Here is a 23,931-nt window from a genome sequence, read left to right on the forward strand (position 1 = left end):
TTGATGTCAGCATGAAGAAGACGAATTTGTCGCAAAGAGTTGGTAACCAATTAAAGTATCAATTATTAAGTATAAGTTTGAAGTCAATTGCATGAGCAGTTTTTAAGAACATGAGGACAGACTGACAGGATCACTGATGTGAATAGGTGAGTTCATGAGACTGTTTCTCAGCTCACCCAGGTGAGTGCAGTTCGAGCCTACTGCGGCCTTTTCCTAGGTGTCTTGTGTTGCAGTTGCTGTCTGAGGGGCCGATCCTGAACCAACAGAGCTGGTGGATGACGTCTGTCTTCATGGTGCTGATACGCTGCAGCTGAAATCTCTGGAGCCACCATAAGGCTGCATCCTAAAAAGAGGAGTTAACACCCACCTGTACACATGTACACGTTGCTTTAATGCTTGACAGTAGGTGTGCCTGACGTTTGGTGCTGGAACAACTGTCATATTGACAACACCCATCAGTGTTCTGCTCAGGACACACAACATAGCCAGTATTCATGCTTATTGTGCCATGCTAGCTGTCCTTGCAATGCTAAAGTGAAGTACACTGAAATTAAACTCCACAGCCAGATGAACACACCCCAGGTTGACCAGCTGCCTCCTGTCTTCAGGCTCACTTTGATAGGGTCAGATGCTAGATGTCAGGGCTGGACCTGTATTTGCATTAACATGATTTCACTGGCTAGCACATGCACTTGTTTTAACAGAATTTCATTGGCTGCTGCCAGTGCTACTGCTGATGCCTTCTTCACTTCATCCTCATATTTGAGAAGATGTTGGGAATAGATGGATCTCTCTGAACTACAAATCAACACACACGACAAAAAGAATCAGAGTGATAGGTGTTTTTATTAGTCAAATTCCTCTGGAGCTGCAACATTTTTTGTAGCCTACCTCTTCTTATATTGATCAAGTATGGTTACAGTGCAGACATATTAATGGATGAAACACACATAGGTCACAGTACACAGTGGCCCTAAGGGTCAAAACACAAGTAGTGTTATATTGTATTTAATGAAAATGTGTGTTTTGATGGCCATAGTATGTTACTTGAAAGCTAGAATGGTATTCTCACTGAAGAAATGAACTTGAGGCTTTTTTGTTTATTACGTTTGTCATAATATTAAATTATTCTTAATATTAATTAATTCAGAGTCCAGCTGGCAGCCAGTTCACATATGCTTGTTGTGCGGTGTCATTATATAAACTCCTCTAGCTATAATTTAGTGAACTATCAGGTTCCTGAGACATCATCTTGGTTTCATAAACGTTGCTTTACGTTCAGCTGTCGTGCCTCATCGGTATTCCTAGCAACCCTCGGCGCGCGCCCCAGTCCAGCAGTAGCGGTGGTGCGCGCATAACCACGGAGAGAGAAGACAGCATCCGCAGAGCTCGAGAGCGAACCTGGAATCACGCCATGTACTCGCAAAGCGTGTGATGTCGGTGATGCTTTGGTAGGAACCTGCCGCAGGCTGCGGTGCCGTTGCGCGAGGAGCAATACCATCACCATGAAGCTGCTGTTTGTGGTGACACTCTTATGGCGCGAGGCGTTGTGCGGATCTCCGAGCGTCCAGATCGGTAGGATTCTCATTTGTGCCATCGCGTCACCGTTGTCATCTGTACCTTTTGTTCCTCTTGCTTGTTCCTCTTTTCTCATTCATCGTGTCCATGTCTCCCAACCATCAGTGTGGGCCTCTCTCATCTCTCCCGTCTTCGTGCCACTGTCACTGGGGAGAGGCCTCATCTCACTACGGACTGCTCCAATTCTGTCAACATTCTTATCTTATATATGTAAGCTGTTATTATATGCGCGTGCAATACAGTGTGTGGTTTATGTGCGCGGTATACGCGTGTTTGTATTCAAGGTGTTAACTGGCACAAAGCTAAAGGCAGGTACATCCTAGATGATTCAAATGCAGCACTTCAGACATGTTTCATTGTTGGACCTTCAAACACAGGTATGTATGACGACCCCTACAGGACAGGATTTTCAGCTGCATTCCATCTTATTCAAGGGAGCCACATGTGAGGGGATCCCTCACATGTGGCTCTCTGAGGTTTCTACATATTTTTACCTGTAAAAAGGGTTGTTAGTAGTTTTTCCTTACTCTTGCTGAGGGTTAAGGACAGAGGATGTCACACAATGTTAAAGCCCTATGAGACGAATTGTTATTTGTGAATGTGGGCTATACAAATAAAATTTGATTGATTGATTGAAATCTATACATAATATTAGACACAAATTGCATGAATGGCACTTCTATTGTTAGTTGTTTCTATCGTTAAACATAAAATCAAGTGATCATAATGTATAATGTATTACTAAGGATTGTGGATTATCGTCTTTACGCAGTGGTTGAAAAATGTACTCATCATTACAAAGATTTGTCACAATCAACAATTTCTCTTACAAAGACTCATTGCTTTGATAAACAATAACATTTCTTCAAATGTCTTTCAAATGAAATAAGGTGATTTCCATACTCCTACACAGTTCAACACAACAACAACCTAACACTTTACTTTGTACTTTACAAAAACTAACAAGCTTACCTGAGACGCCCTCTGCCTGACTGTCCCTGCCTGTCAACAGCCAGCTCCTCTCTCTGAGTTGCCTTTGCCTGATGACACTTTTGTGAAAAATTTCCACAAGCACTTCGTTACTTTCTTATATCAACTTGCATTTGATATATATGGGTCCTTATACCTACTTGTCATTTTGGTGCAGTGAAAAAAGATTGGATACTTCCTCTTTGCAGGTTTATTTGTAGTAGCACATCCATTTACCATGCTAAAGCAAATAATATGCCTAATTAGATTTAGTTTCCTGAAGAAGCACTTCTTTAATGTTTTGCTGTCAATGTGTACAAGTCCACATCATTATAAAGCCTACAATACACTGAACCTAAATAACAGCGTTTGTTGTAATTTTGTCTTGTTTCAATGAATTAAGACTTCATTTATTAAGAAAATAATACAGAAATTGCAACATGGTAGTCATTTGACATGCAGTTAGACAATCTACTTAGAACCAAATAGTTTTGGATAAGTTCATCTTAAATATTATAAATTGAGACCACTTTATCATCTACAACAGATCACATATTTTTGTATGAAAATCTTAATTTGTATTGTAACTAAGCATTATGTAGGATATATACACATCGGACATTCACAACAAACGGCTTGAAAATTGGATGAGAATTCATGCCTTATATGCGCATTAAAAGTTGCTGGTATGTAGGGTCAAGATTCAACTGTGAGGTAAAATAAACAAAAACATGCGGTGTGGTTAAAAATATTTTTTTTTGCTATTGAGTAGTAGAATTAAGGCAATGTGTCTTACACATCCTCTGACAACAACTGTTGCAGAGCTGCGACTTACAGGAAGTCAGTCCAAACTGGAGCGCATCTCTCTGAGAGAGATAGAGAGAGAGATAGTGAGTGAGTGTTTGAGGGGGGGCGGTGAGCAATGTACAAACCACTGTGAGGGATGGAGAGGGGGGATGCAATATGTCAAAGCTTAAGAATGCATTATTTTGCAGCTATAATGAGCGATCATGTGTTTAGTCAGTGCATATTGTATTACTATTAAAATATATGTAGGCAATATCAAGGCTTATGTTGGCAATGATATTGAGAGGGACGACTCTCTGAATTGGGGTGGAGGGTTGGGGACCTGTGTATATAAATAGTGAATCGTTTGTACATGTGTACAAAAATCTGTGAAGTGCGACTAAAAATATTCCTTGGTCTCACCGGTGCGGCAAACATTTAGCTGGTGTGGCTCTGTATTTTATCGAGTTGTATCGCTTCCTCATCTCATTTCCTCTGCGGACTTTAAACTCGCCCCCAGTCACTCACAGACTGACAAACGTGAAGCAGGGAAGAGGGAGAAGAGGAGGTGTATGAGGCGATGTATGTCGAACAGTGGAAACAAAAACTGAACAGTGTTTCTACTACGGACAAAGGTTGTTAAACGATTAGGATCAGAGCAGAAGCAGGGGTTGGTTTGTACTGTCTCTTTTTCTGGGTGTCCTACCTCCTCACTCATGCTGACTTTACACTTTAACTATAAACGCCAACAACATTCACAAGTTATTAGGACCTGAACAGTACATTATTTTGTGCTTGTTCCGAGAGATTATGAAGCACATATTTAAACACATTAAAAATGTGAAGCGCAGACACACACGCACACATAGAATCCTAGGTGAAGCACTGTAATACTAAACTAATACAATACAAAGTTAAAATCTCATCTAAATCATTACCATCCTGTTCACTGAGCTGGCAACATAAATCCTATGCCTAATGGTTTATATTCATTTAAGAGAAATTTTGTTAACATAGTCCACTTTATTGATTGTTTTGATTGTATGTGGTTTGTTTTGTATGTATTTATGATATTTGACTATCTTTAATTCCCATTCAAATGTCAGACTGAATATTCTTAAGAATTAAGTTAATTTGTCTTTGTAAAGGTGTACTTGCATGATAATGCTGTAATATTATCATTGTACCAGGGGCTTAAATCTTTTCATAATGATGATAATAATATCATCTATCGCAATAAGTTCTTGGACAAATGATCCTTCAACAGAATTTGTTATTGTGTCAGGCCTACCTCAATATTTTGAATAATGCACCAAGTTAGAGGTTTCTTTAACAGTTTACAGCTTTCACTCCCTCAGAATGATTATTATTATTTTATTTTTTATTGTGAAGTTAGACAAAACAAAACAAGAGAACAAGTGGGAAAGTACAAGACATGATGAACATTCAGGATTGACACGAGGAGGGAGGACATAAACTGGGATTTGGCACTATTTGTTATAGAGAGATTTTATAGTAGTGTGTGCAAGTGTGTTGGCGAGTGGATAGAATTAGAAATAAAAATAGAGCGGATGACTCAAACTGAAGTGAAGAGAGAGAGAAAAATAAAGTTGCCTTGCCCTTCACGGGGGCGGAAAACCCATACCACCATCTTCACAGCATCCCCACCCCCTCCACTTGAAAATGAGGAATTAAAAGGGGCCTGATCTCGTCAGCTGCGCCTAAACCCTGGGGAGAGAGCTAGCCGATGGAGATTAGAACCCAGAACTCCTTCACAGAACCTTGCATCCTTCAGGCCCAGTGGGGAGAAGCCCTTTTCCTTCTTTTTTTTTTCTTTGGAGAGGGGAGGAGGAATTGGGTAGGAGTGTGTTTCTAGGGGCAACAAGAACAAAAACAGTGAAAACAAGACCAATCAATGAATAAATGAGTGAGTCAATTCATTAATAATCAATAGAAATACATACATACATGTAAAAAGAGGGGGGAGTTGGAAAGACAAAAATAACTAATGATCACAGCATGCTGTGTGTTTTGTGGTGTGTGCAGTGCTGTGTGTATGGATAGTTTGGGTGTTGGTTGCAATTATATTACTGATTAAATAGCATAATAATAATATATAAATTAACGATGATGTAATTATTTAGATTATTTTGAAGCTCTCCACATCAATGCACCAAGGCTTCAGTGGTGAAAAACTGATTATAGCAATTTTAGCATCCAGGAGGCCCCATCTGGCCCCCGCTTGGCACCGCCACTGCATTGAAGTTCATTACCCGGCGTCTGACTCATGTAGAACTGATCTTTATAATAACTTGCTGAATTCATATTTACATTTTCATGGATAAACGAGGCATCGCTTCTTCTGCAACAATGAAGTTAAAACACTGCTTTTCATCATAATCTGAGGGAAGAACCTCTTTTCTATCTGCTTCAGTGTTTGAATCTGTGTTGACCGGCTTTCTATGTCGCTCTCACACAAAGTGACGGTCACATTTATTTAGGTATTAATCGATGGTGTGAGATCATGAATCCGGATCGTTGTCACGTCTTGTCTCTTATTGTGTGTGGCAAGTGAACTCAATGTGTTGAAATATTTGCCTCATAAGCTCTTGAGCATGTACCCTTAAGTAAATTATTGTATTTTAATGACAGTTGTTAACCTTCAATTTGAAAAGAGAGTTCTTGAAATGCCAGTCTGATGCACCTTATGTTACTGAAAGCTGTACAGAGGTTTCTTTGGACACACAGGGCAGCTAAGAAAAGCACAAGTTTGCAGCTCTACTCCTAATGTCTTTCACTGTCATCACAACCTTCTGCATTTAACACTTTATAGGGCTGCACTGTCTTTGAAGATAAATGTGTGCACACCTGACTAGAGAACATTTATCAATCACATTTCATGTGTATAGCCCATATTTACAAATCACATTTTGTCTCATAGGGCTTAACAAGGTGTGACATCCTCTGCCCTTAACCCTGATCTCCAGAGTAAGGAAAAACTACCAAGACAAACCTTTTAACAGGGGAAAAAGAACGTAGAAACTAGGGCTGCCGCGATTAGTCGACGTCATCGTCTCCATAGAGACGGATTGAATTATGTAGTAGACTATTTGTTGTGACCCGACAATAACTGTGACTGTTCAGGCACAATCTTTTTCATTAGAGTTACACAGATAACTAGGCTTTTATCCCCGAACCCCTACATTGAAGGGAGCATACAACAACCAGCGGAGTAAGCAGAATCGCGGGATAAATGCACTTCTAGTGTAAGCAGCTAGGCAACTACTCGCTCCAGAATTGACGCTTTGTGGCCGATCCGCCTCCGGTTTGTCCCCGGCGTTAGCCTATGTTAACTGCTGTGGTAGTTGTTCTTCTGATTCATTTGGCGGGTCAAACAATCCTGCTCCATTTGCCTCAGATCTCTTGAAGACAGGCAGACCAAACTTCACAATCGGCTCTTAAAAAAAAAAAAAAAATGCAGATCATCACACCTGAATCGGAGACAACCTGTATGATGACCTGTTTTCGAAGCCAATTATCCTAAATGCCATCACTCAGTTAGGCAACAGCCAAAACCACAGCTTCGCCGGCATTTACATTCAAACTGTGTCAACCAGACTCCAACTGAATATCATACTGTTGACACCTTATTGGCTAAAGAGGTCAAAAGGGATCATGATAGGCCCATTCGACAGTCCTCCTTTACAAAAGTTCATAAGCCCACCAAAATACTCCCTTAAAAAGAGGGTAATAATAGACTAGTCTTCCCTACACGGCTCATACATTCCAAGCATTCACCTCTGATTCCCAGTTCAGATTTCTCCATGCAATGTGCATCAATCAAACAGGCCATCACTCTCATCCGCTTGGCCAGCCATAGAGCTTTGGCTGTCAAAAGCCGACATCAAAAACGCCTTTAATGTCTTGCCCATCCAACCAGACAATTTCTTTTTTAAATTTTGGCTTTTGGCTGTGCGTGCTGAAAACAATTCACCGCCAGAACAGTAGGTGGCGCAACGGAAGACAAGCTTAGAGAAGCCTACCTCATTTGTACCTAGAAGAGGTCCAAGTTTTTTATTTACCTCCTCCCGGCTTTCCTCACACACTCCGGACCTCTTCCACTAGGCGCACTTCAATGTTGTTGTCCATATAAGAATCGTAGTTGTGTTTGGGTTTTAATGGGGCAGTATTCTACGGAATGAAACAGGAAGTTTGAGGTCCGGAAATGTGAGATTACGAAAATGACGTTGTGTGGAAATGATGTTGTTAGCAGACCAATTACAGCCAAGGGCTGTCCCTTAGAAAAATCAGAGGTACACAAAGAGCTCTCGGAGAGGGCGTTCCTCTGTCCGGGTCAGTCCGTGTCAGTCAAAACGGAGAAGCATATATCGGCCTTTATACCTGGTGAATCCATCCTGCTCTGTTTGTCTCAGATCTCTTGACGCACCCTCCCTTCCCCTCATCCATTTCCCTCCCTACTCCATCCTTATCCTTACCTACATCCCTTCCAGCTCATCAGGTGCATATTTCTCTCATGTCTCTCCCTAGGTTCTGTCTGGTGGTCTGACATCAGCTTGGGCGGAAATGTGCCTGAGAGGGAACCCCCACTCTGAGTCTTCATCCTCCCAGTTCAGCCTAACAAAGACATTCTTCATCCATCTTCATACTCGCCCTTCACAGCCATTCATCCATCTATCTTCATTTCGTCAATATCCTACACAGCCTAAGGGGTCCATGCTGGTATAGTCACATTCAATCCTGCAAGGTGAACTGCTGGTTGGGCAGTTCCAGCGATTTACTATTGAAGATTTTTCATGTCACGCTCTGAAGCACTTACCTTTGAAGGTTGTGACTGTCAAACGTGATCCATCAACTAATGCTAGTTTTATAGATAAACAATAATTAAAGAACAGCCTCATGTCCTGTGGTTGCCAAAACTTTCCTAAACTCACTTTCATTCACCCTTGTTTGGCTAGTGCATTGTAAGAGTAAACTATTATTATCTAATTAAATTATGTTTTAAATGTTTAAATAGGCATTTTTTTTTCTCAGCATGTTGGAGGGGGCGGCACCCCAACGCCCCCTATTTATGAGCCGCCACTGGTAAAATCAAAGGGCAAATGTGTTTTTTTTCTCCTGATACTGATCTGAGTTTTAATGTGGTGTAAGCCTGTGCCATAAATGTTAATGATTCTAATTATCAACTGGTACTTTGACCAACACAGTATATGTGCATGACATGCTGTACATGTCAAGAGCCTTTTCTTAAAACTACTCAACTACCAAATTAAGTTATGGAAACAGAGAGGGGTGATGGGAATAAAGGTTTTGTGATGCTTTAGCTTTGGGGCTGAATAAAGGAATATTGGCTACACTGGGCTGAGGAGTGGATAATAATAAATAGTAATAATTAGGGCTGGGCAAGTTAACTAGTTAATTTCGAGTTAACTCATCACTTATTTAACTCAGACAATTATTTTATCTCGCATTAACTCAGGTTTGATTATTTATTGTTTTATTGTGAAAGTCAGGCTTTTATTTTGTAAATGTCTGTTGCTGACTGCTGCGGAACCGGAAAAAAGAAAATAATTGGCGGATAAACAACCATGGATAAGGGTACGGAGCTTTTACATGGCCATTTTCATTTTAAAGTTCTTCCAGACGGCGGAGTCGACAGAACCAAAGTTATTTGTAGCCACTGCCAAGGTGAATTTTCTTATCACCGGAGCACTTCCAGTCTAAAATATCACCTAAATGCAAAACACACAGTTGATATCAGCAAATCATTCAACGAAACAGCGAGCGGAGCGAGCTTCGGCAGACTACGTTAGACGCAGGGAGGAGTATACATTTTTCATAACGAAGAGGATAACATTAATGCCCTGGCAGTGGCATTGAGCTTTAATTTTGTATTTGCTTTGATAACATTGTTAAGTTGAGATTTACACTGAATATTTTATTTAACTGCTAAATGCTGATGTTAAAAGTGTTTGCACAACAAATGTTATGGCACTTTCGTTCATATGGCAGAACATTGAAAATAAAATTGCGCTATACACTACTTTTTAATTCATTATTGGATTTTACGTATACAAATGCGATTAATCGTGATTAATAAGGGAAATCATGCGATTAATCGCGATTAAAACTTTTAATCGTTGCCGAGCCCTAGTAATAATACATATGAATGCATTTTGAATTCTCATGCCCATGTACTTTGAGAGAATAATGTGTTGCTACGACTTTTCCTCTTGTTTAAAAACAGCTGGGATGTGATCCTTTTGTGTGACAAAAATGGAAAATTTGTTTTCTATAAAATTGCAATCTTATGTGTAGCTGAAGAGAAAATGAGCCTTGAGAAGTCACAGTTAAACAAATCAACATGGCATGTTCATCCTGGTGACTGCAGGTTAGCTGCTGTTGAATTACTCCACTGACTTTGTGTCAACAAAGAAACATTGCACGGGTTACAGACAGAAAAAGGAAGGTTACCCGCTGAATTTTAGTCACTCACACAGCTGAAGCTTTGCTTCAGAATGTTTTTTATACACAGAACAAGGACTGACTATGGCCTTTCAGCTTTTATAACTGGCATAAGGGGATCTCTTCATGGCCACAATGTACAGGAGGATTGACTTCAGAAGCCAGTAACTCAGTGAACATATGGTATGAAAAATAGACTTCAATATAAAGCTTCAAATAACCCCAAAAGTACGTGCTCGTATGTATTTTATTCCATTGTCATCCCTATGTTCTTTCTTTCATGATACTGTGCTGATTGTATTTGATTTCTTTACTTATTTCCTTATCACATGTATTGACTTTTTGCTATTGTCAGCAGTCCTCTGGAGCTGTGTGTGTGTGTGTGTCATTATGGAAACATTTGTCGTGGGAGTGAGCTACCAAAGAGGAGGTTCTGGATAGTTAGACAGGTATATTTCTCTGCAAAGACCACACAAACTGACAACAGCCAATTTGTAACCTTTGATCTAATGATCCATCAGCATGTTTGTTCTTTTAACTCACAGCACCAGCTAAAACTGTTTAGTAAAAGCATTTTTATTACTAGAAATTGACTTCTGTCAAGTCTGTGTATGTCCTCTTCTTTAATAGAGTGGGTCATCATCTAAGCAGAAGCTCAGTGGTTCGATCCCAGTCTTTCCCGTATCTTGTTCTGAAGTGTCCATGGGCAGGATACTGAAATGAACTGTGGGCCAGATACAAATCCCCCCTGACAGCTGTGCCGTTCTCACAGTACAGTGCCTTAAGGGTTATCCAGACTAGAAAAGCGCTATATAGATACAGACCATTTACCATTTATAAGGCACATATACAGTAAGAATATATAACTTTCAAAGAGGACATTTGGTTTGTGAACCTTAAATTGTACCATTTACAATGATCCAACTATTACTTTAAACAGGTATTAATTAATGGTAAAATACACCTATATTAAGCATTGAAAATAAGAAATAATAATCAGAATGTCCGGCATTTTTGCATTTTCGGCCCTCTGTATATTGTACCGGAAAGTATTGTGACAAATGATATTATTTTTAAACATTATAGCACTAATATGATAATGTTATAGCATAATCACAGAAGTAGACAACAGAGCAATGGACTTAATTCTTTAGAATATTCAGTCTGACATTTGAATTAGAATTAAAGTTATTAAAATATACCAAATAAAAAAAAAACATACAAAATAAACCATACACAATTAAAACGATAAATAAAATGGACTCTGGCCCTGTGTACAAAAAATTATCTTGAATAAATATTAAACATTTGGCCCACAATGCATGTTACCAGCTTAATTAACAGGATGGTAACGATTAAGATGAGCTTTTAGGCTTGTATTGTATTACGTTAGTCTGTCAGTGTTCACTAGGGTTGTGTGTTTTTGTGTGTGTACTGAGGATCACATTTATTTAGTGATGAAGCAATGGGATTGGGACCATGAATCTGGATCGATTCGAGTCACTTGAATAGGATGTCCGGTCTGTGTTATGACTGAGTCATAATTTGTGTAATTTATGGTGTTGTTCTCCCTCTGACATGGCTTTTGGAGGTAAGAAGGGGTTTGTCCAGTAGAGCAGTGAACAATGTTTTAATACATAAACGACAGGTCTTGTATGTATTCAGGCCACCACAGTTTTTGATTCTCCTCTGGAGTACCAAGGAGAGAAGGCAGAGTGTGCTTAAGAACTTTCACAGACCCCGATAGGGGTTGGTAATGCTTTTTGTTTTCCCATAGAAACTACACAACTCTTGCAGGGCAGAAGATTCAAAGTTAGCCCCTTGATCAGGATGAAACCTCCTTGGGCTAATTGAATGGCACGGCTCTTCATCTGTATTTACTGATTGACTTGTTTCCAAGGGCTTTTGTGACAGGGCATCTGCTTTGGCATAGGCCTTCCGGCAAGGAACTTTAGGTCAAAGTTTTAACTTGCCAGCCTGGCTGCCAATCTCTGCTACATGCTTCCAAGATTGGCTGTCTGCAGATGAGAAAGGGAATTGTTTTCGGTAAATACAGTGAAGCGAGAACCCAAAAGATACTTGTGAAATTGTTCTGTTACTGCCCCATTATAATGCCCAGGTGGGTGCAAGCTCCCACTGGCAAAAGCAATCACCCTTTCCACTCCATCTGGAATCTGGCTTAGTACTGCCCCCAACCAACACTTGCTGGCATCTGTAAAGAATGAAGGGTAGTAAAAAGTTGGCAAAGGAAAGAACAGGAGCTTCTTTCAAGGCTTCCTTCAAACCTTCAAATGCTGCTTAAAATTCAGAGGTCCATTTTGTCAATGGAGGGCTGGCGCTGCAAGTTTGTTTTTGAGGGCGTCAAACAAGCAGACAAGCCAGCTAGTCCAGCAAAACTTTCAATGAAGTGGTGGTAGTAACCTACCAATCCCAGAAAAGCCCTGAGCTAAGTCATAGTTCACGGTTGGGGCCACGCCAGCTTTCACCTTCTCTTCCATGGGGGTGACAACTTTCTCTGTCGCCACATGGCCCAGGTACGGACAGATGGCTGGAATAGGTGACATGTCTAATCCCTCACTCAATACATTAGAGCAGGGGTTCTCAAACTTTTTGCAAGCTGGGCCCCCCCAAAGCTGGTTAGGGGTAGTTTGGGCCCCCCCGCCGCCCTCAACTACACCACCATATATAGATAGATAGAAAGCATATTGTTATTGATAGGCCTGACATGTCAAGGTTAGGCTATTGTTAGGTACATACAGACCATTATTTTTACTATTTTACTATTTATTATTATTATTATTATTATTATGATTATGATCAGTAGTAGTAGGCCTATAAGTAGGCTATTAATATTAGCAGCTATGTGAGTGCATGCTTTCTTATTATAATAATCATCATTATTATCACCATCATTATATTATTATTATAATTAATGATAATCGACCAATAATAATTATTATTATTATCATAATAATAAGTGTTATTATTGCTATCATTAGGATACTGTTATTATTATGGGCCTCTTGTGATCTTTAAAAAAATCTTGCAGGTCTGTCAATGTGAGACATGAGCCTGCTTTGCCTTGCAAAGGCCCTCAAATCTTGGGGCTATGTTTGACAAACATATCCTCAGGTCATCCTCAAATCAGAAACTTGTCCATAGTTGTGTTTGTTTGCTGATACAGTGTGCGTGAAGTTAATAAAGTTCTAGTTGCAACACTGGTCTTGTGAGTGTGTTTGTATGTGTGGCTGTGAGCAACTTGCACAAGAATAAGAACTAAGGCTGTGCTAGGCAATGGTTCCTAACAAAACGAACAGTACACAATGTAGACAGGGACATCACAGAATAGTATTCAAATGCTGGTGTTTTATTTGTTGCAACACGGGGGATGATTGAAGATGTAAAGGTAGGTGTTAAGGAGAAAAGGGCTAGCTGCAGTTGGAAGAAGTTAGCTAGCTAGAAGGCTAGCTCTTGGGGCTACGAGCTTTCTAAAAAGACTGTGGAGCAAATTACTCCATAGATTAAGCTTCGAATAGGCCTACTAAAAAGACTGTTTATAAAGCAATGAATATCTGAATGATAGAGGAAACAAGAGCAATCCCACGAATTCTGCAGGGTGTCGTCTCAGTGAGGGTGAGAGCTGACCATGCCTGCGGTTACTTTTATACTCGGAAGCGTACGTCCAACTCCATTCAAATGATACCATTCCTCTTTTGATTGGTGGATTAAGAAACAAAACAGTTTTTGATTTGTTTGTGTCAGTTTAGCCCCTTGCAGAGTGTTCGCGCCCTTTGAGAACCACTGCATTAGAGTATACATTTTTTTTTGTATATGCTGTTTATCCAAACATCTCCCCTTGGAGAAGTGTTCCTTCACGTTATGAACCCCATATCTTAATGCCATTCAGAGAACTGACATGGTGCTCATATCCTTGACACTGGGGCTAAGATAAGCATGTTTTGAGTAAACAGTATTGGCTATAATCAAGCTACTCAAATTCTGCTCATTTCATGATGGTATTCTACAAAGTTTTGTTTACCTCAGTATTTTTAAAATGTAAGGATTTGGACTGTGTTTATTAACCTTTCCAGCTCCAAATTCCATGTCACACTCCAATAACTGCATTGTTTTTTTGTTTTTGTTTACTCAGCTTCAGGTGTTCCAGTTTAAGCATCAATGTATGCAGTCAGCCTGTACATGTGTGTCTTATATGCGTAGCTGAATGCATCTGCTGTTGTGGTGAAACCTACTCTCTTATTAATTCATTCTTCTGCCCAAAAACGTGTGTCCCTCTTCCTTTCATAAATATTAAGATTGATCTTTATGAGAGCAAGTGGAGGACAAACAACAACTTAAACCCATCACACTGCATGTTTTAATCTCCAACTGGATACACTAACTGACCCAGACTCAAACAGACATAGTCCACCATGATGTCATCATTCATCATTACCCTCCATGTTTTCTGTAAATTGGGTAGTTTCAAATTTGTGTGCGTTGGTGGTTATATGAAGATAAATTCCCCTGAAAAGTGATTCATGGAGACCCAGATTGTACCCACTAAATATGTTCATAATATTTACATATATTGAGCAAGGGAGGGTTTTCTCTTTGTCCAGTGGAGTTTCCAGGAAACATATTAACATTGGTGAGAGGATCTTTTGGAAAGTGAAAAAGGACCCCTACTCACTGAAGTAATTTGCCTACACTACAATATGAAAATATTGATAGTAGGAGAGGAGTAGGATCCCATCAAGCCTAAGTTAATGACCATTATTAATGGTGACCTTGTTTATATTGGCAGAAGCTCAGTGAGTGTATTCAGACTTGACAGTCCTGCAGTCAGTGCAAGCAGCCATCGTTTCTTCATACAACCCAACTCTCACTGCTCACGGTCAATCAGTCAGTGTGTACAACTATGACCTCATTCTGCCAGCTTCAACTCAACTACTGCAGCTGAGCTGAGGTATAATTTATTTTCTTATATTTCTAAAGATCTTTTTCTTCCCCCGTCAGTGCGTGCTTGATAAAACGTGACAATACGTGCATTGAATTGCAAACCCATGTTGATATGCTCAGTGATCATATTACATTCACTCTAAATGGCTTGGTCAGGTCTAAAATCGAACTGAAAAATATTTTTAAAAAATGGTTGAAAAGACGGAAAGAAAATAAACTTTTCTGAAAAAGTGCTTTCAATGGATCATCCATTATGACTGGCTGATATGTCAAAGTGAGGCAGCTCCACTCAGGATCCAGATGCTGCTGCTGGGACAAAGTGGGACTGTGGATGCAGCCAGACAGCAGTGCATGCAGAGAGAACCCTGGAGGCCTGTGACAGTGTACCACAGTCTGTCAGACAGAGATGATCATTAATGACTTGTCTTTAAAAGAAGAAGAGCTCTGATTTCCCCTGTAGTATGGGGTAAATAGTATGATCCACCTTTGTTTCTGCAGGTAATTAAGTTGCCATACATAAGAAAGTAGTTCAGTTCCCAAGCAATGGACCTCCACACAACATGTTAGAATGATGCCGTATGAGTCAGCGAAGAACCCTTTAAATTTTGGTGCAGAACCTGTTCAGGAGGTGGATCCAGGAATGTTTTTCAGAATCTTTAACATTGAGAGATTGTCAAAATTTCAACTAAATTCCAATGGAATAATTCACGGAGAGCGATAGAAAATATTAGGAATATTTAGGGAATGGATAGCCATATGATTTCTATTTATATAATTTCTACTTGGCCTTGGTGGAGGTATGCGCTCAACCGAGATGCTTGTGTTCCTTTACAACATGATTCCACACTAAATTCCCTACTGCGCAAGATGGCCAGCATTGGAAACTTACCTATAAAGTGTACATTACTGGCCAACTGTCAAAATAAAACAGATTCAGTTCTGTGCAGCCTCTGTTTTGTAAAACCTTGTTCAGCTTGTGTTTATCAAACTTAATTAGGGCCCGAGCACCTCCGGTGGGAGGCCCTATTGAAATTGTAAGGATTATTCTGAGCGTAGTGAATGGGCGTTTTGAGGGCTTTCCCATGCTCAAAAATCTTTTAAAGTTTGCAGTAAATTAGAAAGTGGTGTCAATTGACGTATTCTGGAGAATTTGGAAATGGGCGTGGCAAAATGGCTCAACAGCGCCACCTGGAATGCAGCCCCATAGGTTTCCACATAACCGATCTTCACCAAATTCGGAACAAAGGTGTACCATGACTATTCAATCAAAAAAGCGGCAAGAAGCATTATGAAAAACGCAACAGGAAGCCCGCCATTTTGATAAAGTGGCCATTTTGGCCATATTCCCCTTTTTTACTTTAACATACTTGTCGTAGGGCTTTCATCAGATCAACTTAAAATTTAGTTGAGTGTCATCACAACAAGATGAAGATCCAAAGTTATTCGAATTTCAACTCTTCGTCATACCATGTGACCGTGGCGTGGTGTCAAAGTTTGATTATACGCCATCAAAACACGGGCTTCTGTATCTCAGACATATTTGGTCCAATCGAGTCCAAACTTGGCACATAAGACAAGAGTTGCGACTTGATGACATCTACACAGAAATCGTGACTTAAAATCACAGCGCCCCCTGGTGGCAACAGGAAATGTCTTGTTTTAGGAACGTCTTACTTGGAAGTATTCCTCCTCATCCACTTTGCAAAACCATGTCAAACTGTGTCTGATGGGTCTCAAGACATTGATAATGTAGCCATAAGATTACTGTGACTTTTCATCAAGCGCATTATTAATGGCGTGGGATCAAAGTTCATCAACTCGCCATGACACACAAAATTGCTATAACTTTGGTGTTCAAGGTTCAACCTCCCTCAAACTACATGTGTGTAGCAACAGCCCCCTCCTGAAGACATTCAGCTGGTTTACAGGAATGGGCGTGGCAAAATCACTGACTAGCGCCCCCTTAAGGGCAGCCCCAGCACTACGATTGGCCTACATCTACAAAAATCGATACGGACATGTGTCTTATGCTAGACATATGCTAGATCAGACAGGAAGCCCGCCAGTTTGGATTTAGTGGCCATTTTGGCCATATTCCGCATTTTACTTTGACATACTTGTCGTAGGGCTTTCATCAGATCAACTTAAAATTTAGATGAGTGTCTTCAAGATGGAGATCTAAAGTAATTTGAATTTTAACTTTTCGACATACCATGTGACCGTGGCCTGGCGTCAAAGTTTGATTACACGCCATCAAAACACAAGCTTCTGTATCTCAGGCATATATTTGGCTCAATCAAGTCGCGACCTGATGACATCTACAAAGACACCATGACTTAAAATCACAACGCCACCTGCTGGCTACAGGAAGTGAAGCGTTTATCCTTGCCGCAGTGGGCAAATGCATGCAATGTGGAGACGGAGCGCTTGGTCATTGAACGCTCTCTCTTCACCGACCGCAACAGGCTTGAAACAGCCTGTGCTCTGCCCCGTTAGTGCTACAACGTAGCCCTAGTTTCAGTTTTTTTCTGACCTGAAACCTCATATTTTCCTCTCACAACCCCACCCAACTGTGTTTGCATCAACTTCTCTCTTTGGAAAGACTGATGTTTTCTTTTTTCTTCACGATTCATGATGGATATCGTATGAGATAAGGGAAAGACAGGAACAATCGTTTTTGTCCCCAGAATAAAAACAGATTGAAATTAAGTGTTCATCCCAAATCCATGACGCAAAAAAATTAGCCTTGAAAACACAACAAAGATTATCTTTAGGAAAAACTTCAGCAGGTGAAACTGTTGTAACAGTGTATTCAGGTCACCAGAGGCAAGTTTAGTCTTGCCAGAGCCAGAACAATGCAAAGTGAAGCAGCCGTTTTCCCCCATGTTTGGAGCATGTTTGAGTTCTGGTCCAACTGTCTGATAATTTAAGACAGACCTTCAAACATCACCAATGTATTACATAACTAACACATGTAACCAAACTCTACTTTAGATTGATTATCTGCCAGTAGAGCATGTAAAGCACACTGAAATTATTTGTTTTGTACCTACTCTATGTATTCTAACGTATTCTAACGTAGTCTCTATTCTACGCATGTCAATTGACTGATGGTGCAGTCAGAGGACAGCTTCTCCTCACAGTAGGAATGCGTCTGTTTTTAGGATAATAATGTTGAATGTTTAGATGGGGTAAGGTGGAGTCGTATTCAAAACAGCTTATTTGAGGAATCTATTTATTTATTTTAAGTACAAAGTTGAGCTTATTCCATGGTCTGATCAGGATCAGAAGCCTGGACATATTGAGGTGGGAGGAAAGCAGACTTTTTATACCAAATATATCTAAATCATTGTGGGTGTTTGTTGCAGAACGCTGACATAAAGGAGAAGCCCTCTGTGATTGGGAAGGGCAGTGAAGTTATGATTACACACTGTTACACAAAGAGGATACAGCTTTGATGCATGGCAGAAATATCATGATAATGAAGGAATGGCACAGACACAGGACCTGAGGCATGGGACAACAGCAGCCCTATAGTTTTTATTTAAGTCTTTGTTGGAAAATTAGGTGTCATTTTTTTGATTTGATCACCAATTATGACCAAATAACAAAAACTTGGCAGCCTCTCACATCATTCTATACATTACTTTGCTCTCATGATGTTTGAGTTGTTCCATGAACATTTCCTACTAATTTTGTCTACTATTTTTACTACTGACATGGCGTGTGCTGTGGAGGATCATTGGGGAATAGGGTTAAAGGCGCTAAAAGAATGCACATGCATTAAGACTGCTGCAAATAGTGTAACACATGCTGGCAAAAGTGCAGCTGTTCACGCAAAAATGTTTATGTACTGAGGTTTGATCAAAGTTAGTTAAATAAAAATAGCAGCAGGGAGAAACAAATCCTTGGGAATTCCACAAGCTGTTATTGAGATCAGTTCAGTTTCCATGCAATACTAATGGAGCATCAGTGTCGTTGCTCTAGCTGGTGAGGTTGCATGACCTCACTTCAAAAACCAGCGAGGATTATTTATATTTATTTGATGTTTTAAAAGAAAGAGTGATGCTTATTGTTCTTTAAAAACACACACGTCTTTTCAAACATACTAAGGAAAAGCAATGTCATTTAGTTACATTACAGCTTGCAGCTATTTGATTGCTTCCTCATTAGTCTACTCTACAATCAACACCTAATACAAAGAAAACACATTTCTTTGCAGAAAATATGAGGTAAAAACTGACATTGACATACTGTGGCAATGTCCGATGCCACCAGGGTCTCCCCTACACAGCCAGAGACAAAGGAGTTGTTTTTCAGCATAGTATTAGTCATCACACATGAGCAAACATAAATAAAACTCAAGCTAAATTGCCAGCCGTTTCTGCTGGCGCCTCAGCAGGGAGAGCTAACTGGCCAACTACTCCCAACTTTCAACTACCTGGTTCACCTGGAGCTGCTCACTGAACCACCTCGACACAAACGTATTCAGATTCTGAAAGATACGCCAGATCAAAAATAAAGACACAAGATTCAAGAGTTTATTGTCATGTGCACACCAAATACATTTAGCAGTCACTGGCAAAGAATTGGTTCGGTCACAGGGTCTCTTCTAACAATGCTCAAAAAGTATGAATAAAATAAATATAGAATAGAATATCAAAAAATAGAAAAGAAAATATATAATATATAATAAAAGAAGTGCAAATATGGTCAGGTGCAGAGTTTTGAGGAATTATGGCAGATTGGAGGAGTTTAGTTTAGTTTAAGTCTTATGGCCTGGGGGATGAAACTGTCTCTGAGCCTGAGATGGCAGCAGGCAGAACAGTTTATGGCTGAAGTGATAGGGGTCTTTAATGAATCGGTTGGCCTTCTTCCTACACAGTCACACAGCATGAGAGTTTGGTTGTTACTAGGGCTGGGCAAGTTAACTAGTTAATTTCGAGTTAACTCATCACTTATTTAACTCAGTTAATTATTTTATCTCGCATTAACTCAGGTTTGATTATTTATTGTTTTATTGTGAAAGTCAGGCTTTTATTTTGTGAAAGTCTGTTGCTGACTGCTGCGGAACAGGAAAAAAGAAAATAATTTGTGGATAAACAACCATGGATAAGGGTACGGAGCTTTTACATGGCCATTTTCATTTTAAAGTTCTTCCAGACGGCGGAGTCGACAGAACCAAAGTTATTTGTAGCCACTGCCAACGTGAATTTTCTTATCACCGGAGTACTTCCAGTCTAAAATATCACCTAAATGCAAAACACACAGTTGATATCAGCAAATCATTCAACGAAACAGCGAGCGGAGCGAGGCTTCGGCAGACTACGTTAGACGCAGGGAGGAGTATAGATTTTTCATAACAAAGAGGATAACATTAATGCCCTGGCAGTGGCATTGAGCTTTAATTTTGTATTTGCTTTGATAACATTGTTAAGTTGAGATTTACACTGAATATTTTATTTAACTGCTACTGTATTAAATGCTGATGTTAAAAGTGTTTGCACAACAAATGTTATGTCACGTTCATTCATATGGCAGAACATTAAAAATAAAATTGCGCTATACACTACTTTTTAATTCATTATTGGATTTTGCGTATACAAATGCGATTAATCGTGATTAATTAGGGAAATCATGCGATTAATCGCGATTAAAACTTTAATCGTTGCCCAGCCCTAGTTGTTACACAAAACAGAGCAGATGTTTATGTCAATGAACGCGCTTTTTTTTTTCTGGGAGTATTTTTCCTTGTATTGGTGGAAACATTATATACTTTGTGAAATTCCTATGTTAAATTTTTGCTTTCTTTTAATGTATTCGCCATTAGATGAAACACAAACTTCTGTAAATCACAATTTGCCTGGCTGTTTCTTGCTTTCCTGCCACATTTTACTCCATGTTTGGGGTCCGTTGTCTGTGTGTTATTGTGTTGCTGGTCCTCCTCTTTTCAGGCAAAATATTGCATTAAAATGCATCATGATGCAGGACTGCATGGTACAGAAGGTCCATATTCCAGGGCCACATCAGATGCCACCTAGTGGTTATTAGAGCACACAACAATAACCCTTTAGGTGTTGAATTAAAGACAAAATGACCTCTACTGCAAGGCTGTTAGTTTGAGAGACAGCCGTCACTTTATTACGTGCAGCAGTACAGTTAAAAAACAAGTACGACATACACAAAAACACCTCATACTCAAAACTGTGATCTTGCAATGTGTACTTTAGAATCAAATATATATTCAGCTGTATATCTTCATGTTTTTCTTGTTTACATGTCGGTCTTACCTTGGTCCTGTGTGTGTTTGTCTGTCTCAGGTGGTTTATTCCCCAGAGGTGCAGATCAGGAGTATAGTGCATTCAGAATTGGCATGGTTCAGTTTGGGATGGCAGACTTCAGACTGACTCCACATATAGATAACCTGGAGGTGGCCAATAGCTTTGCTGTCACAAACTGCTGTAAGTATTGCTCTTCTCTTATTCCGAAAAAAAAAAAAATTACAGATGTTAACAATATTAATAATTATTAACATTAGTGGTTTAGACACTGATGTGTTTGCTGTATTGTCTATCCATTTAAAAATGTTATGGTATAAATGCTTCAGAAGAATACGAGCCCAGTGTCCCTGTTAAAAATAACAAGACACTGTAGCGTTATTTTATATTTGACATCCAGTAACTGTGCAACAAAGACTAGAAATAAATGAAACGAGGACTCATGCATGCAGAATACTCTGTTTTCATCAGAGCATGATGTAATGGTGGCCTGAGGCTGAAAGCTCTGCTATATAAGTGCAGTGCATTGGATTAACATTGAGCTCCCTTTGTCTGCCATCTACACGCTTGTTCTGGACCTGCTTTAGTACAAAGTGTTGGGGGCTGGTCAGATAACCTACAAGCAGAGCAAAGAGACTGTGATAGGATAGCATAGGTAAACAGTATTTCTTGAAACTTGCGAATGTCAGGATGAACGATGTAACTGGTTCAGAGCTGGCTGCCGGAGGGGGGGGGGGGGGGGGGCGATCTGAGGGAGGATCCAGAGCAGAGGAGATGAGGAGGGCTTGATGGTAAGGACGAGGCAGAGCTTAGGTCTGATCACAAGCAGTGCGGTGAATATTTGAGTTCAGGGTGGTGGTTGGTTTCCTGAGATCCTGAGGCAGGAGTCAGGCTGAGGAATTGCGGGTACAGAGAAACACAGATTACTGGCTGGCAAAAACAAAGAATGTTGTATCTCAAAGAATGGCTGGCGATGTAACAGATAGTTATTTTTGCCCATCACCTTTATAGCCGTTTTTTACCATATTCTCTAGCTGGACTGTGAGAGTGCCGAACCATGCTCCCATTCCGTATCTTATCATGGTTTCTAGCACAGTAGTGTAGAATATCGACATAAATGCATAGGAAGCAAACTTCACACACAGAATTACTACATGAACACTCCTTTTCAGATTGCAGTCCAGCCGTATGCCTAGATATCTAAAAGTGCTCACCTGCTCGATAACTTTGTCACTGATTATGACCGGGGCCCTTAATTTAGGGCCTTTAACAGTAGGATGTCAGTCATTATTGCAGTATATGATGTACGTGAATGCAGCAATTTACACAGAGACATGAACATGGACTTTTTATTTCTAGAGGGAAGAACAAGGTCACTGAAGTAGGACAGCTAAATATAGCAGCCAAACCGGCAGAAAGGACTTCTGTGTCTACCCTCTAAGTAAAACAGCGGACGTCCACAAAACTACAGATGTAATATATATGACAGTAATGTGATAATATTAGAATAGCAAATTTAATTGTTAAAAGATGAAAGGTTTAGTAGAAAAAAATGTTTCTTGTCAGACACAATCAACACAGGCCTAGGTCTGCAATAGAAAGCTTAGCACCAGCCGGTTGGTCTGAGTAGCCTCTGTCTTTGCCTGAAATGCACCTTGAAATCCAACTACATGTCATGGCACAACTGAACTATTTACAAAAGTTTTTAATCCAAGTTTGGATTATCATTGTAGTTATAAAATCTATGTGATGATCAGATGCAGAGAAGCCTAATGTTATTTCGGGATCTTAAGGTTTAAGAGTAGTTCAGTATTACTGTGAGGTGCTGAGTGCAGGGACATTCTTCTTCTGTTACATAAAACCTGCCTCTGTCCTGCTTTATCCTCTGATTGTCTTACTCTGTTTAAAGCGATATTAAAATGTTTCTCTCTGTCTTTCTTCTAGTTTGTTCTCAGTTCTCTCGAGGTGTGTATGCCATATTTGGCTTCTACGACAAGAAGTCCGTAAACACCATCACGTCCTTCTGTGAGACACTCCATGTCTCCTTCATCACACCATCTTTCCCAGCAGAAGGAATGAATCAGTTTGTTCTCCAGATGAGGCCAGACATCAAGGGGCCGCTGGTTTCATTAGTGGAGTACTACAGATGGGAGAAATTTGCCTATCTATACGACAGTGACAGAGGTAATGAGGATTTCCGGAGTCATCACGTACTTTACATTTGATTTTAGTGGGGCTGTTGCATACTTGGGAATTTTTAATGGATCTCTAATTTAGTTCTTCAAACTAACAAGAATTTAGTACAAAGAGAAAGTGACTGATTTTACAAACTCTGGCAGAAAAACAATGTTGTGTCATGGTAGTTCTCATCATGTTGAAATAATCAAGTCATAAAGTGCCTTGATCTAGTTTAAAGCATTTTAATCGTCATGTCCTTAAAATGTATGTGAATTGTCTGTGCGTTTCAGTGGCCACACAGACCAGTTGGCCGTAGAATACACAGTTTTTTTACATTCATGATCTTGGAGCTCACTTATATTCTGACCTTTGCTTGAATGGCAAACTTAGCAAGAGTATACATGCATAGAAAAAATATATTAATTTGATTATATTAACTGGAAGCAAAAAATCTATTCTATTCTGTATTCTTTAATTTTGGGTTGCTGGACATCATTATTGAGTTTATATCCGAGATCAAACATTTTTACTTTATCAATTAAGGTTTTTGAAAGTAAAAGTACCTAATTTGTATCTCATAATGGCTACTTTTCTGAAACTTGAGATATGTATTGAGGAATTGAGGGGCCTTTCTGTGGGGTAACTGATGGCTTGTCTGTATTTCGAGATATTAAAGGATGAAAAGTCAATGTATACAGAT

The 23,931-nt window shown here is 39.7% G+C and overlaps 1 protein-coding gene across 3 annotated transcripts in view; it reads left to right on the forward strand.

Annotated features, from left to right (window-relative positions):
• Nucleotides 1-1,505: 1,505 nt before the first annotated feature.
• The window catches only part of LOC133023259 (glutamate receptor 2-like), a 49,255-nt gene continuing 26,829 nt past the window's right edge, over nucleotides 1,506-23,931 (forward strand). For 2 of the 3 annotated variants that reach the window (XM_061090256.1, XM_061090264.1), the window contains exons 1-2: nucleotides 21,104-21,236; nucleotides 22,998-23,237. In XM_061090256.1, coding sequence (XP_060946239.1) covers nucleotides 21,149-21,236; nucleotides 22,998-23,237 — 328 coding nt within the window. In that variant the 5' untranslated portion in view covers nucleotides 21,104-21,148. Of the gene's footprint in view, nucleotides 1,576-21,095; nucleotides 21,237-22,997; nucleotides 23,238-23,931 lie in introns of those variants that run through there. The other variant, XM_061090247.1, reaches the window with a different exon arrangement.

This window comes from Limanda limanda, chromosome 2, assembly GCF_963576545.1.
Source record: "Limanda limanda chromosome 2, fLimLim1.1, whole genome shotgun sequence".
NCBI lineage: Eukaryota > Metazoa > Chordata > Actinopteri > Pleuronectiformes > Pleuronectidae > Limanda > Limanda limanda.